This window comes from Macadamia integrifolia, unplaced genomic scaffold (assembly GCF_013358625.1).
Source record: "Macadamia integrifolia cultivar HAES 741 unplaced genomic scaffold, SCU_Mint_v3 scaffold1844, whole genome shotgun sequence".
Classification (NCBI taxonomy): Eukaryota; Viridiplantae; Streptophyta; class Magnoliopsida; order Proteales; family Proteaceae; genus Macadamia; species Macadamia integrifolia.
Window position 1 is genome coordinate 74,596 of NW_024868381.1, and position 16,956 is coordinate 91,551.

The 16,956-nt window shown below is 38.0% G+C and overlaps 1 protein-coding gene across 1 annotated transcript in view; it reads right to left on the reverse strand.

Moving 5' to 3' along the window:
- LOC122064981 (AP-4 complex subunit epsilon-like) overlaps window positions 1–12,310 on the reverse strand; it is a 43,473-nt gene extending 31,163 nt beyond the window's left edge. Inside the window, exon 1 of the mRNA XM_042628776.1 lies at window positions 11,356–12,310. Within this exon, the coding sequence (XP_042484710.1) occupies window positions 11,356–11,958 (603 nt within the window). The 5' untranslated portion in view covers window positions 11,959–12,310. The remainder of the gene's footprint in view (window positions 1–11,355) is intronic.
- Window positions 12,311–16,956: the final 4,646 nt, after the last annotated feature.

The window sequence follows — 16,956 nt, forward strand, 5'->3', positions numbered from 1 at the left end:
AGGTAGAGAAGATAGCTGCATCTGGCTCCCCTCATCCAATGGGATATTCTCTTCTGCCTCTGCTTGGTCCTTTGTTCAGTTCTCTGGGCCTGTGTTCCCTTGGCAAAACCTAATTTGGTTCAAAGGTCACATCCCTCGTCACAATCTAACTCTCTGGAGATGTCTCTCCAATTGTCTCCCAACCCAAGCCTTCCTCATCCACCGCCACATCCCTGTTTCCCCCTCTTGTTGCCTTTGCCCCCATGATTCTGAGGACATCCCTCATCTCTTCTTCTCCTGCCCCTTCTCCATTTGCATCAGGAAATTGGTCCTCTAAATGCTGGCCCACTATCAAACCTATCATCCCCTTTGACAGAGAATGCATCTGGATTGACATGACTTTCTCGGGTCCCTACAACTGTGATACCATTGGAAAGTTACCTTTCTCTACTACCATAAACCATATCTGGATGGAGAGAAACATCCGTAGATGGTCTTCCAACTCCCGCTCCTTAGACAAGATTTGGAAAACCATCTACTTTGATGTTATCTCCAAAATTCAATCCCTTCACCTTAGACCTGTCCCCAGTTCCATTAGGAATAGGCATATCATTGCTTCTTGGAACCTCCATACTGACACCATTACCCACTCCTGACTCCATCTCCCATGCTTTCTACCCCCCCCCTCTCACTCTGGCTCTCCCCTGCTTTGATCTAGCGATGTGTCTTTTGGTTGCTGATCTCCTTGTAGATCTTATTCAGATGTAATTTTCATTTGTTTGGTTCTGTATGGCTGGCTTGGCTTGGCCTTCCCCCCCCCCCCCCTTTGTTTATTCTTCCCCTCTTGGTTATGAATTTATTTATTTATCTAAAACAAAAAAAAAAACAAAACACAGTAGCGAAGGACAGACTTGAAGTTTTGAATTTTAAGAATTGAATGGTTGTTTCCAGGTTTGAAACCATGGTTGCAGTGAGCTACAATTAGCTCCCCCTCCCTTGATCATCTTCTCCTCTTCCCTTTATTATCTTCTTCTTCTTTTCTGGTTCTATTTTGTGACCGTCTCTCCTTGCCGGGAAGCCCCTGTTTCTGGCAATATTTGCTGCCCTATTCAAACTCTTAGTTCTCCTTAGTGCTTGATCTGCTGGGGCTGAGATCTTGAGCAAAGGTAGCCCTCTCCTAGGCGACAAACCCACCCTAGAACCTCTCCTCCAAAGCTTGGCTTTGCTGTGAAGAAATCCAAACCAGACTCAGATCTGAGTTTACCACTACCAAACCTAGCTGCAGCCACGAAATACTTCAGATCTGGGCTGTTGAGGTCTCGTGGTCCTGGATTCCTAGAAGACTTGCTGTGGTGACCTTACATTTGAAGATTCAGGCCAAGCCGAGGTCTAGTTGAGAAGCCCTCTCGAACTGAAGCTTCTCCCAATCGCCTGCCCTGTTTTGATCCCAAGGAAGAAGACACTGCTTCTATTGTGAGTGATATTTTCAACCTAAATTCTGTTTTCCCATATTACGTAGGCTAGGATAGATAAACTACCAAGCCTTCAACTGCAGGATTTCTTAGTCATAAAAACAACCAAGAATAGCCCAACAACAGCACAATAGATCAGAATAGAAGAAGGAACAGACTGGATAAACCAGCAAGCTATCAATGTCAGTGGTTAGGTATTCTCAGATCAGATCAGTAGTCTGATGAATAAGGCCTAACAAGGATTGACACAAGTCTCACACAGTCCATTCAACATGAACAAAACCATGGTAGATCATAGAAACCAGAATAGACCAAAACAGTTCTATCGATTTCAGGTAGCAGCTGAGAAAACCACTAGAAGACAAAAACTAGGAGATTTCTAATCTCTTGAACCCCTGGACAGAAAAGGCTCCCCTTTGGGTCGAGTTCCCTCCTAGGCAGGGCCTAACTTCGATCCAAAGTTCATCCAAAACTGATGGCTGGTTAGGTCTGGACAGGTTCTGAAAATTACTAACAGAATCTGCAATTTTCTGGGCAAAATTGAGAGGAAAATTGAATTCAATACCTGTAAGAACTTGAGAAGATCAGTAGCACTTTGTGTAGTTTAGAGAAGAAGAAGATAAGCTAAGGAAGAGGACCTCTCGGGCTTCACGCCGCAAAGAGTCAATTGGATCAAACACTAGTTCCATCAGCCTTGATCAAACACAAGACAACTCTTCATGGAGAACACAATAGCAACAGCCATTAATTTGTTTATCAAAATCGTTCCGAGCTTTAGGAGCTTTCTGTTCTTTATTTATAATGTTGATGGGGGAGGGAATTACAAAATAGAAGGTTCCTTAAAAGGAAACCTTAATTTAGTATCATAATACAATACTTACTAAAAACTAAAATTAGGAACTAACTGAAATTAAAAACTAGCTGAAAAAGGAAACTAACTACGAATGACTTGACTCAACTTAAAAACTTGACTCCTAAAAAAACAAATATAATTTAAATTAAACCCAACTTAAAAGGAAACTAATGAAAAATAAAACAAACTAGTAATCCCGTATGCAACCTTAAAGCCCCTCTTTTATGCCCATAAAAGTGGTCTATTCCACTCAAAACACATGAGATCAAAGGCCCAACATGTATGGAATCCAACCCTAGGCTTATTCATAATAAAACAAGCCTAGTTTGGTGAAGAATCTGCATCATTACCTCACCTTTTATCTTTTATTATCTCTTGTCCTATTTTATCTCTGGTTCCTGAATTACCCTTGTTACTAGCATATTGTACTCATTGCTTAGGCCTATAAGTTCCATCTAATTACAAGTCTGCCACTCCCTTCTAAGTTTCCATTTAATTACAAAACTACCACCCTCCCTTAAAACTTTAGTTTATTTACAAAACTGCCATTACTTCTTACTATATGAGTTACTACTCTTTGTGGGCCCATAAGCGATCCGCATCACTGTGAGAGTGTATATCATAGCCAAAGATAACTCCAGTATATTACATCTGCCCCCTGATACTACTGATAAAAAATATGGTGCTCAGATGAAAGACAATGTTATCATACTCATTTGGTTATGGAACAGTATTGATGGAGAACCCTTAGGGAAGGGAGGGGAAATCAGAGTACAGAGGGGGAAAGGGAGGATCACACTGACACGTTCCAAGGATTGAAATCGGATCTCTTAGGGCTCACTAAATAACCAAATAGTTCACTTTCGACAAATAGGAGCATGATATTGTAATTTTTGGTACAATTTAAACCCCTTTTAGATGAAATAAGTGAATAGGGACTTAACAGGAATTAAATCCAAAGAGAAGGTTCAATTCTGAAAATAAAGATGATAGTGGGGTTAAGCTGAAATAAAACCAAGAGTGAGGGGTTATTTTGCAAACTAATAAAGAGGGGTGTCTTTAATAAAGAATTCAGAAATTGGAGGGACTTATCTGTAATAACCAGAATTAATGTGTATAAACAAAGTCTTCTTCTTCCTCGCGATACTAACCAGCAAAGGCAGAAGAACCAGGGAAAACGAAAGAGGAGAGAACTCCTTGAATGCTTCTTCGTTTGGTCTGGAATTTCTGGAGGAGGGTCGCCTATAGGTGGAAATCCCTCGGTTAAAGCTTCAGTCCAAGCAATCCAATAGTGAGAGAGATCGAAGGACTTGAACCAGATCTAGGCAGAGAAGGGTTTCACATGCAAGAAGGAAATTTCCTGCTGTTGCTTCAACAGGCCTTGGATGGCTCTGCAATTTTGGTCGAAGGGCCCCCTAGTGGTCCTTAAGAAACCCTCCAAAGGGCTTGAGTTTTGGCTGATAGGTTGGAGAGTTCCAGCCAAGGTCGACTATAGCTCAAACCCTGATAAAGGAGATCGATCTTGGGCCTGTACCTGTATTTCAACCTGAACTGGGTGGCTGGTCTTGGATCGTCAATCACACTCCTACTTACTCTTAAGTCACTCTCTTTCAAAAACTAAACAGAAAATAAAGAGGGAAGAAGAAGAAGATAAGGAAAAATCAGAGGAGGGGAGAAAATCAGAAGAGGAGGAAAAGAGGGTCGGCAGCCATTGTTCAACCAAAACCTAATTTCTCAAAGGCATTCCAAAAACCTGTCTGTTACTAGTGTATTACATAGCTTATAAAAGAAAACCAAAGCAATAAAATTAGGAGTTCACTAAAATGGAAACTAAACTAATTGGCAACTAAAATAAAAATTCAATCTAAATAAAATTACTACCAACTAATTCTAGCTTTAAAAATGGAAAGTAAATAAAAGATATCCTAAATCCATCGGCAAACTTCATCACATAAAGGAGACTTATTCTCAAGAGAAGAACATGACCTTTATTTATGATTTGTATAAGAAGCTATTTCAGTTTCAGCAAGGGGAAAAAGTCTTTGCAGGATTATTATAGTGCATTCAAAGGCATGGTTGAAGAGTTAAATGTCTTTCAGCCTCTCACCACTAATATTGAGAAATTTAAGGCTCAACGGAATGAGTTTTTTGTATCTAAGTTCTTAGCTGGTTTGCACCCTAACTTGAAGGCTTTGAAAGGCCATATACTTGTTGGAGAGAATGTTCCTACTCTTAATGATATGTTTTCTCGCCTTCAACGTGTAGCTCCAAAGCCTGATTCCTCCTCCAAAGCCTGATTCCTCCTCCAAAGATAATTCTGCCTTTACTGCCAATCAGGGAAGTGGTAGAGGCTGTGGTTCAGGGAGAGGTCGCACATCTAGTGGCCATGGTTCTAATGGGTCTGGAGGACGGCAGACAGATCGGTCCTCTCAGCAATGACTTATTATGGCAAGTAATCACGTTGTTGAGACTTTTGGTACACATCAGTTAGCCAATCATGCAGTGTTCGATGGTGTTACTGATATAATATTGTCTAGAGATGCCAAATCAAGCTCTTCATTAGGTGGTCCATCTCCTAGCTCTTTGTTACATGATAACATCAACTAGATATTACGGTGTTTACTGAGTCTTACGACATCCACTAATACATCTATTGGGGCTTCTACATCCATTGCTACTTTAGCCCACGTTGGTACACCTGCTCTCTTAACCACTAATTCTACCCCCGGGATCATTATTTCTGAGGCTTATGCTCTTATGAGTGGTAAGTCTTCTATTTTCAATTCGTTTTCCACTAGTACTCACCCTACATCTATAATACTTTCTAATGGCACTTCTACACCGGTTTTCGGTCATGGTACAATATCTCCCACATCTTCCCTCAATCTTTCCTTTGTGTTGCTTGTTCCCCAATTCCCTTTGAACCTTCTCTTTGTTCGTCAATTAACTAAAACATTAAAACTACTCTGTAACCTTCTTTCCTTCTTGTGTTTTTCAAGGCCTCCACACTAGGAGGTATTCATGGAGAGTGTGAAGAAGGTGGACTATACTACCTCTCCAATGTTGCTCCTACTAATTCTGATGTTGCCCATACTGTTGGTGGTGTGATACATTTTTCAATTGCATTTTTGGTTAAGACACTTGACTTTGTCTAGGTTAAAATACTTGTTTCCACATTTTAAGGACTCTATCTAGGTTAAAATACTTGTTTCCACATTTTAAGTCTGTGTCCAATTTAGAGAGTGAGACATGCAAGTTGGGAAAGCATCATCGTGTTAATTTTCCTTCTTGTCCTGTGTCTTGTGGTTCTTTATTTTCTTTAGTCCATTCAGATGTGTGGGGTCCATGTTAGGTAGAAATAGGCATGGTCTTACGTACTTTGTGACTTTTGTTGACGATCACTCTCGTCTTACTTTGTTGTATCTTTGAAAGATTGTTCAGAGTTATTATCGGAGTTTAAGAATTTTTATAATGAAAGTAAACCCCAATTTGACACTTCAATTAAAATTTTTTTCATTCCGATAATGCCTTGGATTATGTTCAAAATGAAATTTCTGATTTTTGTGTTTCAACATGGGATGATTCATCAAAAAATCTGTTCCTAAACCCGACAACAAAATGGGGTAGCGGGACACAAGAATAGGCATTTGTTAAAAGTAGCTCAAGCTAATAAATTGCATATGCATCTTCCAAAGCATTTATGGTGTGAAGGAGTGTTGACTGCCAAGGATTAAAGTATCAATATCAGTCGTCGTATCGGTCGGCTAAATTTAAGACACGTATTTGAGGGTAACGTATCGTACCGAAGATACGCTAAAATATGCTAAAGATCAAGAATTAAAGTATTAGTATCAGTCGCCGTATAGGTTAGTTAAATTTAAGATACATATCGGAGGGTGTCATATTATATCGGAGATACTTTAAACCATGTTGACTGCATCTTATTTGATTAACCATATGCCATCTTCTATTTTTACTCGAAAATCTCCATTTTCTATTGTTTTTCCTCACTCACCATCTTTTCCCTTGCCACCCCGTGTGATTGGGTGTGCCTGGTTTGTTCAAATTTACACTCCAATCATAATAAGTTTTCTCCACGGTCCACTAAATGTGTTTTTCTAAAGGGTTTCCACATACACAAAAGAAACGCCACAAGTGTTATGATCCGGATACCCAAAAATACTTTGTTAGTGCTAATGTGTCCTTTGAAGACACTGCATTCTTCTTGTCCCAGAGGTCTTCCTCTAATGACGAGTGGACTTCTCCTGTCAATTTTCCCATTCCTTCTCTTATTCCTTTTTCTGATGATACCAGTGCCAAGTCTACACCACCTTTATAGGTATACTAGCAGCAGAAGAAGATGGTGCAACTTGTTGAGGCTTCTATTGCTCCAGCTAACTCACAACCTATACTGCCTTTTTTCTCAGGTGGAGCTCTAATTCCTTCTATTTCTGATGACTTACCAATCGCCTTTCGTAAAGGTACATGATCATGTACTCAGAAATCTATGATTGTGTATCCTATTGATAATTTTGTTTCATCGTCTCATCTTCCATCTTCTATCTTCCGTTAAAAAAATTGCATTATCTCTGCCCACACATACTACTCCCAAACATCATATGGAAGCTATATGTCTTCCTGGATGGAAAGCTGCCCTGGATGTCGAAATGGACACTCTTCTAACTCATAATACTTGGAGCTTGGAAGATCTCACTCCTGGTAAGGACTTGGTAAAGTGTCGTTGTGTGTATACTGTTAAGTACCATCCTGATGATTATGTTGAATAGCTGAAAGCCCGTCTTGTTGCCAAAGGATACACTCAGACTCATGGGGTTGATTACTTTGAGAAGTTCTCCCCTGTTGCCAAATTAAATTCTGCTAATATTTCTTACTGTCAACTTTGATAGGCCTTTGTTTCACTTAGACATAAAGAATTCCTTCCCCTATCTTTTTCTTACTTCATTTCCATAACCGCAGGTGCCGAAATGTTAAACGCTCATCTATTATCAGCAAGATACGTTGATCAAGAGCATGCAACTTTGGTTTATTATATTTTCGTCTGGGAGAACAATTTGCTACTTTCTCTTAATATGGGTTTTGCAACTACGACCTTCAGCAAAAGGATCAAAGGCTTCAGAAATCTGGTTGGATATGCCATTCAGTTGGTTCATGTATGTGCAGCAATTTTTCTTAAGGTTTCTTTGGGTGGTTCTAGCATCCTCTTCCTTACTCTACAAATAAGTGTGTCACTATTTGTAGGGAGGAAATTATAAAAATACAACAACAAAAACAACAACAACAGAGTCTTATCCCAACTGAATGGGTCGGCTATATGGATCCACAATGGACATGTTTGCAAAATAAATGTGAAGGAAAGAAAGGGAAAGGGAACAAAGCCACACCTCCAGGACAACCTGATGTAAGGGAGGTCTCAGAGGAGTTCCTAGATCGTTTGGACAGATAGAAAACCACACAATCAGGCCGAAGATACTGACTGATCCTCCCAGAATTTTCAGCATTTTCAGCAATACTGTTGGAACCACATCTTTTGACTATGCTAGCGTCATAAGAGCCATAACACCAATTCGGAAATGGCAAGCAGCGCTCTAGAGGAGAAAACGGCCTAGCTCGTCTGGACAACTAGGCCCGCACAAGATTTTTCTAATCCAATTCATTCATATAGGCCCTCAACAGAGACTGTGAAGTTTGGTCGCAGAATTTAGGGTTTTCCTAGCTTTCTATTATGTTTGTGTTTTTACCCAAGTTGCTTATTTTCTTACATTCTTGCCCTTCCTTAGAAGTGACCTGACTATATAAGGTCAATCTAGCTCATTTGTAAGACACTTCAGATTTTAATCATAAGCATCCGTTTTGCTCTTCTTCCTCTCTGGAATTAGGGTTTAACTACCTTGTGGATTCAAGGGTTCGTCTATGTTAGAACGATATCTAATCCACCGCCTTTTCACTGCGTCACATCCCGCCTAAAAGTGATCAGCAACATGGATCTTTGCCCTCCAAACAGCTCTATTTGATGGCATACTAGGATCTATACCAAGCTTCGGTATGTTCTTCCATACCAACTCTTCAATGGTCATTTTAGGCTTGCCCTAGCTCTTCTAGCTCCTTCCATCTGGATTTGGTCACTCCCCCTTACAAGAGCATTCAAAGGTCTACACTGAACATGTCCAAACCACCTTAAATGACATTCTCTATGCTTGTCCTGAATTAGAGCCACTCCCAAATCTGCTCTAACCCAATCATTCCTCACCCTTTCTGCATGGAGGAAATAATGAAAATCTGGAAAGGAAAAGAAATTGAAGATGGAAAAGAACCAGTAGCCCAGTAGTCTGAAAATCTGGTTCTTTGCCCATCCATTGAACTTCTAATTTGAATATTTAAGTTATTAGTTTATAACAGGAAATACTGATATTTCTCCATTGAAAGGAGCAGGCAGCAAACATTTCAATTTTATGTTTACAATGATTTTGATGAATGTTGATTTAATGGTTTCTTTAATGAGATATTAAGTTTTTACATGCATTATATTTTTTATTCTGTTTCTTAATTATATGCAATAATCCTCTTACTTAATTTATTGATTTGCTATTCTATGAATATGCTTCTTTATATCCTACACTTTGTTCGTTATTTGTTGGTTTTCTCAGATTAGGTCATCGCTAGCATAATTATACTATATTCCGTTGTTATAATTCTTCATGTAGCATATAAGTAGAATTATATTATTGCTAGTCTACTAGCAATAATGGGTACATAAAAAATAAAAATATACTAGGATGCCTAGGCGGCCACCTTGTCGCCTAAGCACTTAGGATGCCCTCCAATGCCTTGGGTTGCCTAGCGTTTTTACAACTATGTTTGAGAGAAACAACCAGTGGAAGAAAACCTCAAATGCAAGAGCTCTTCGCTTCTAGGACAAATTCTCCTGTTAGTGCCTCATAAAAGGAACTAGCAAGTTGGCTTTTCATTACCCTAATGACATAAAATAATGAAATGTTTTTATATCACATCATGGAATGAAGGGAAGAGATAAAGAATAACAAGAAAATAAATAAAAAGATAGATTTAATTGAACAACCGTACAAGCATTTATTGCACATTGTATAGTGTATACAGCTCTACGATAGAAGTGACTTTTCCCTCCATCGAAAAAAGAGATAAATCAGATCTATCAAATTCCGATCAGTACATGATCAATTCCATTTAACACCCTTCCTTTTAGAGGAGTACCAAAAATATTATGATGGTTCTGTTGCTTCATAGATTTATCCCGTTTTGGATTCAGCAATCCCGAAGTTTCTTTCTAGTTCAAACAGTTAACGAAAAAATGATCATTGTTTTTCCATAGAGACTTCTAGTGTGAAAAGAAAAAACAAAAAGTTTGTGATGCTGAAAATGACCCCGATAGAATCAGAAATAACTTCTCTCATACTACTCTCTCGAGACATAATCTCCTATTATGAAAAAGCAATAAAGGTTTACTACTATCTAACTCGAAGTGCCATGCTATTATTACTTATTATTCCATATGGCAAAGGCATAGGTTTCTTTTTTTCCCCCTCAAATACAAATAAAAAAACTCATTGGCGACAAACGTGAGGGAAAGCTAGATGTTTGGTAATTTCTTCCCTGACCAGGATGATCCCAGTGAAGCGGCTAACCAGACCCTTCCCTCAGTGTCTTAAACTGTTTTGAGGTTTTAGGGATTAAACTTGCAACCTCCGACCTATGGGTTCCCAAATCACAGAAGTCCCAATAGGATTCTGCAATTGATTATGGCAGGCAAAAACCAGATTGATTCCTGGTTTCAACTCATGACAGGGAAACTGTGAGAGGCAAAAACTGGGTTTTGAGTAGTAGCCTAAGGTATCAATTTAGCCCTGAAAATATCAACCCAAGGTGTAATGGAACCACCAAGTTTGACTAGTTCGACATTCAACATTCAGTTTCATAACCAATAGAAATACAGGAAAACAGAAGAAGAAAAGCTAAAAAAAGAGAGTTGTTAGTGCAAGGAAGAGGACTAACAGGAGGAACCCTGAGAAGAAGCTCAGTTCCGATTCAGGAAAAATAAGAGAGAGGTTAATTCAGCACTCACAGACATGAGGTACGACTAAACTCAATTCATTCAATATTCACTCCAATAATCACTGCTTAAATGTTGGTTACATGCCTCTATATGAAGAGACTCAAGACAGTCCTAATCCTATCCTGAAATCGAAACAGATTTGAAGTCACTCTATATCACCTATAATTCTGGCTAACAAGCTCAATCAAAATAAATCAATTCAAATTACCAAAAAATAAAAAACCATAAACAAAAGATAAAATATCCCAGATATCCCTACATGTAACTGTATCACCCCTCCCCCTTTTCCCTTTTTCCCTTTTTCAAGTCTCTTCAAAGACTTCTTGTACAATTGTTTAAATACACTTGAATGTCAATTATCTCTACATGAAGCAAACCAAATGGTGACATATAGATGTCACTTCTTTCTCCATTGAAGTATAAAACTGAAGGCCCAGTAATAAAACTAAGAGCTTAAATTTTCAACTATTTTGCATATGAAATTTTAGAAAGTCTCCAAAAGAATCATTGTTATGGCAAACTGGGTTTAAAAAGTGAGGACAGATAAAGCAGCAGCCCCTAAGGATGAAGCATCAATCTAAGAGATCCAACCAACACTAGTGCAATTTCGTTTTAAAATCATGGTGAGCATCAAGATATATGTACATCACAGGGGTACCTCAGTTACCTATTCAATCCACAAATTCAAAGTAGCACATAAGTTTAGCATCTTTTTTCCTAATTTAGAAGCGTACCTTGCGTCTATGGATTGAATTTCTTTCTTCAATAACTTGAAGGAAAAAAAAGAATAATCACTGGAATATTTGGATTAAAAAGTTCCATTCCAATTAAGACAGACACAACGGCCTCCTACACTCGTTGTCATCTTGTTGCAAATTGCACTTTAAGTTACCAAACAAAGCTGAATTACTCAATTTCACAGTTTTGTATAAGTGTAGGCATACCTTGCGGAAAACAGAGACGAGATGAGCAACAGAGGAAGGTGCACGTTGATTAAACCGATGAAGAGCCATGATAGCCTTCTTTCTCACAGCCTCCTTAGGGTGCCCAAGAAGTTCGACCACCTGCGGAAGCACCGCAGGAATAGTCTCTTCATTGATCAGCTTGCACACTGCCGTCAATGCGGTACAAACAACTAGATAATTATCGGATTTCAAATCCTTCTGAATAGTATTGACAATGAGAATTATGAGATCATGATCATCATTGAGGAATAGCGTGACAGCCAGGTATCCAGTCCTCTTGAGCAGCAGAGAATCATCGTGTGTCATCTTAACAGCATGGATGTAAGCAAACGAAGCATCATGCCCTAACATCTCAACGTAGACGAGACGGATGATGTACTCCTTCATCTTACGCTTCGGGATGTCCGGCTCCGTAATTCGCCTCTTCAGAGTTTCGATCTCGTTCATGACAATTCGATCTTCTTCGGCTTTAGATCGAGTTTCACCAATCGACTTGACGAGATCCAAGAACTCCTTGGATTGTCCCCAGCCACCTTGGGAGCCCATGGCTAGCTCCCTACCGATTGTTTTCAACTGCTCCATCTTGACGATTTAGGGTTCCAGAGCAGCAAAAAACTGCATCGAAAGCTACGATACCCTCCGTTTGGATTGAATTGCAGAGCTTGATCTGCAATTCGAAACCAACTCAAGTCCCAAAATCGGTTCTTTGAACGGAGGAGATCAGAAAAAAAAAGATTATGATCTAAGAGAGAGATTGATTTTAAGGAACGATTGAACTGCAAAGGTGAATTACATGAGATTCACTATCACAATTCTTTGTTTGAGCATTGGAAGAATTATACACGTGGTGCGCTGTTTATTCTTCGATGTTAGAAAGAAGGAAGCTTTGAGAGAGAGGAACAGTTCTGAGTTCTGTTTGTTAATGGTTCGACTCCACCCCCCCCCCCCCTTCCCTTTTTTTATTTTTTTTCTTTCTTTCTCTACTGTTTTACGTTTTCTGGTTTGGCAAAAATGTTAAAGTAAAATTACAAGATTATCAAAAATTGGATTTTAGCTAACTTACCCATCTAACCTATCCCCCTATGACCATACTTTCATTCTTCCAGCCAAAAAGAAAAAAGACTAAACTTCATTGACATTGGGATTGTAAAAATCTCATGTCCAGTTAAGTGAGGTATTAATTTCCATCCAATTCCACTATATATTAGTAGCCAATTAGCTAAGATTGTAGTTTCCAATGATCTTGTTTCTTGCAGGGCTTAGGGCCTGTTTGGTAACAATTCTATTCTGAGAACATCGTTTTTTGACAAAATCGTCTATTTGTGTTACTTCATTAAAAGATGATATTTTGACTCTATTTGGGCATTTGATAAATTTGTTCCGAAACCCTTCTGGGAAGCAAAATGGCTTTTGATAGAAACTGTTCCCAAACACTTTTTTTTTTTTCATTATTTCAATATATACATAAACGTCATTATTGACCACACTATAATGAAATTGGCATCAACATACTTTCATGAAAAAAAAAAATTTGAAAATTTAAGCTTACAATATCATCAAAGTTCAATTTATATGAATTCTAAAAAGTTTCAAGTTCCATTACAAATAAAATAAAATCCAACTAACTCCTTCACGCCAGTGCTACTATTTTCCATCATTGTTCAGGTCAAGTTTGGTAATAGCATCGACGGCTTTCAATTTATTTGTATGGTTCTCTGATTCAATAATTGCTCCTTTTAAGATCCCTCTTACAAAATCTGATGAAGGATTAGTCATTGCAGATGATGATGATCGGCTTTGATTAGACTATAGTGTACTTAGGCATGCAAAAGAACTATTTATTGCTTCATCTACTCAAAGAAACTTGTCACAACCCCAATTCTCAGTTTGCACCCCAATTTAATAGTATTTTTTAAGCTTAATATAAAATGCATTTTCAATTTTTTTTGTTTTTAATGTTAATCTAATAAATAAGGTTGTAAGGAAAGGCCAGTATGTACATCATATCTTAGAAGCTAGACAGCACCAAAATTTCAACCTTTGTTTGTGGTTTTTTTCTATATTTTAACTTTACATTAACTTTTCCCACATTCACATAATCTCCATTGGTCCACTCACATGAAAAATTAGAAGTGTTTTTTAGACACTTGTAATAATCTCGTCCTTCATTTGAACCTGAGATCGTTTTAAAATAGCACAACTACCTCCGTAGGAGTCACATTTAGCAATGATATTATTGCTCACAATAGAAACCATCTAGAATGTTGGTCAGTTTCAACAAGCCCAAAATTCAGCAAATTCTCTATCTAGAAAGGTTTCATCTCTAATATAGTATGCAAGCCATAACATTTGATGACAATAGAACCTTGAATATCAACCAGATAACTGATTGAGAAATAAAGTAATATCATAAGTGCACGAATCATGTGTAGCTACAGGTCGATCACAAGGAGGTGATCTATATGGGAATTTTAGTTTTAATCTAGGCAGAATGTACTAACTAATAGGGATGTCATAAATTAAAGCAAACTAAATCAACAATGGTGAAAGGCAAGAATTAACTATGGTATTAAATTTAGCCAACTTAATTAACATGCAATAATAAAGTGAAACTAAGATTAAGATAGGAATGAATTAATGAACCTAAAATTGTGGAAGCACTCGAGAGGTGTGAATTTATGATGTGAAGAAGCACTTAAGAATTAGAATCCACCATGAAATTATGAGTAATTGGCAATCAATCTAAACCCATATCACATGCTTGAATTAAGTTAATAGAAAATACGATTTTTAAATCTTATATATTTTATGAGAAATTCGAAAACATGCATGGCATAAAAGATTATATCACATAATTGAATTAAGTCAATAGAAAATACAGATTTTTAATCTAATATGTTCTATGGGAAATTCGAAAAGGTGCATGGCATAAAAGATTATAAGCAATATCATATGGGAACATCTAAAATTACGCATACAAATGGACGTCAATGGAATGCATGATTTTAATATTGTAAAATGATTTTGGTTACATAGAATGAAATTAACGGGCATCAATTATTCACAAACTACTATTTTCTCATGGTTTCATCCAATTCCTAAGTTGCGGGATTTAATTCGTTATAGGGATGATGAAAGAAAAAGAATAACTAGAAGATGGACAAGACATGATATAAGAAAATAAAAATAAATATTTTACTAAATATATACTGCAGAAATCCGAGCTTCAAAAACTCCAAAGTTCAACTTCAATCTTTACTTACAATTTAAGAGAAAAGAAAAATCTCATAAGAAAAAGCTCTCTGAAAGTAGTTCCCCTCCTGTGTTGAGACATTTCAAGGCATTCTTCAAAGACTGAGTTGCAGGCAGCGTCGAATTTTGGTGAGTCTTGAAGGGATTTCTCCACTCTCTTCAATGTTGATAACTCCATCGGAGGAGTATCTGAGTTTTAGAGGTGAGAAAGGGAATGGAGCAATGGAATCTCTTTATCATGAATCAGGGCCCAAGGGTACGGGTAAAAGCATTGTCTCAACGTAGAAGCCATTTTGACCATTCGATTCTTTGATTTGGGGAAGAAGTAGAATAATAAGGGCATACTTGGCAATTTACTTATTATGAGGGTATTTTGGTATTTAAAAAAAAAATAACCTAACTGATGTCAGCATTTAAAGTATATTCCCTAATAGAGATTGACGGTAGAGGGTATGAGTGTAATTTGGTATTATGCAAGGGTATCTCTCTAATAGTGGCATTCTCTAAGGTGTGGCACTATAAATTATTCAAAATAATTAAACAAAAAAAATCCAGATTTGGAATTGAAAAAACCCTCCTCGTTATTATAGTGCAGGAATCGATCACCAAAATGAGAGGGAGAGGTAGAGGCTGTGGGGTGTGGTTAGGCACTGCGTTGACTAGTGTCTCTTCTCCTCTACCATCTTCTTCGCCAATAAATTTAGGAGCCCTGCAGAAATCTATATGCAGCGCAGCCCCTTACTCCTCCATTTTTCAACCAAGGCAGCGATGCGATCCATCATCCTTTGTGCCAACAAAATTGCGGCAGAGTCTCCATCTTCCAAGCTATATTATTGGAGATCTTATCTCCCTCTCCCCTATCTCATCTCTTCCGCAACTGAGGCAACGGCTATATGAGGCCAATGATACCTTACAAAACGTTTCAGATGCTCACACTTTGTTTCTTTGGAGTTAGACATCTTTGGAGAGAGAGAGATACTTTACAAAAACCCAATTACCAAATAAAATAAGCGATAAAAGAGAGTCCATCTTTTCTTTTGTGATAAGTAACAGAGGCAAGAATTTTGGCGGTGGATGTGGATTTCCTTTGGGATCCACTAGCGTGATCATACATTATGTTCTTCCTGTAAAAGCACTATTTAACCTTACGATAGACTTCAATGATCACAAGGATATTCTTTCAACAGTTTTGGCTCGACATTGGTTATATTCTAACCATATATGGTATACACGTCGTTACTTGGTAAATATATGCCGTACTCTTACCTAGAGAATAACCATATTAAACATGTAGCGTATGATGTTTTATTCACCATGATTTTTGAAAAAGAAGCTGAGAGCCCATGCCCAGATACAAAAGGAGTAAAATGACTGCCCCACCCCTGTGAAATGCAGGAACCCTACCCCTGTTTATGCTTCCTTGTGCGCCCTCATTGACCCCTGCACTGGTGCTGGCCACACTGTAAGGAGCTCTCTCCTTAAAAATAAATACAAAGAAAAACAAATTGGCTGAAACCTAAAAATAAATACAAAGAAAGTGAGGAAAAGGTGGATAGAACCATTACATAGGCTTGAGAAAGTGAGCCATGAAGTATAAAACTATAGTAATCCTATGGAACGCAGAGTGGGTGGGAAAAGGCCAAAGGAAAACTGAAATAGGGAGGGCAGAATACACGTTGAAAAAAGCACGAGGTTAAAGGTGAAAGAAACTGAAAATAAATAACAGGGAAGTTTGAGTTGGGTTTGGCCTTGTACAGGTTGTGTGGGTGGATTTGGTCCTGATCAAGATTGGCTGGCTAGGGCATGGGGGCAAATGCTAAATTAACCTATTGCATTGTTCTTTGTCATGCAATTTCAAATCGAACCACCATTCTACGTACAGGTTTCTGGTTTAAATTCCAAACATTCAAATTGATGGAAAAATCAAACAAAATCATCAATTGGTACTAAAAATGCAGATTTCCTATGTTTGATCCGCACAACCAATAAAATGAAAGTTCAGAAACAATCATTCTTCGAACACACAAGAGGGCGCATAATCAAGTCATAGCAACCGAAAAGAAATCTAAGAGAGGACATAAAAATAAGGTTTAGAGCTTGCAGGTTGGAAAGCCAAGCAAGAGGATAAAAAAGAAGTTTTTTAGCATCCGTAGACTGTAATTCAGTCAGATGAGAAGAAAACAGGTCAGGTCAAGAATGTTCTTCCCAATTGTTCGATTCCTCTGTCTTCCTCTCCCTGCAAATGAAGCTTTTGTTTCTGGTTTTATGAATACTCTTGTATTGAATCAACTGGCAGTGAGGAAGACGATTATAGAGGCAGCTTTCATC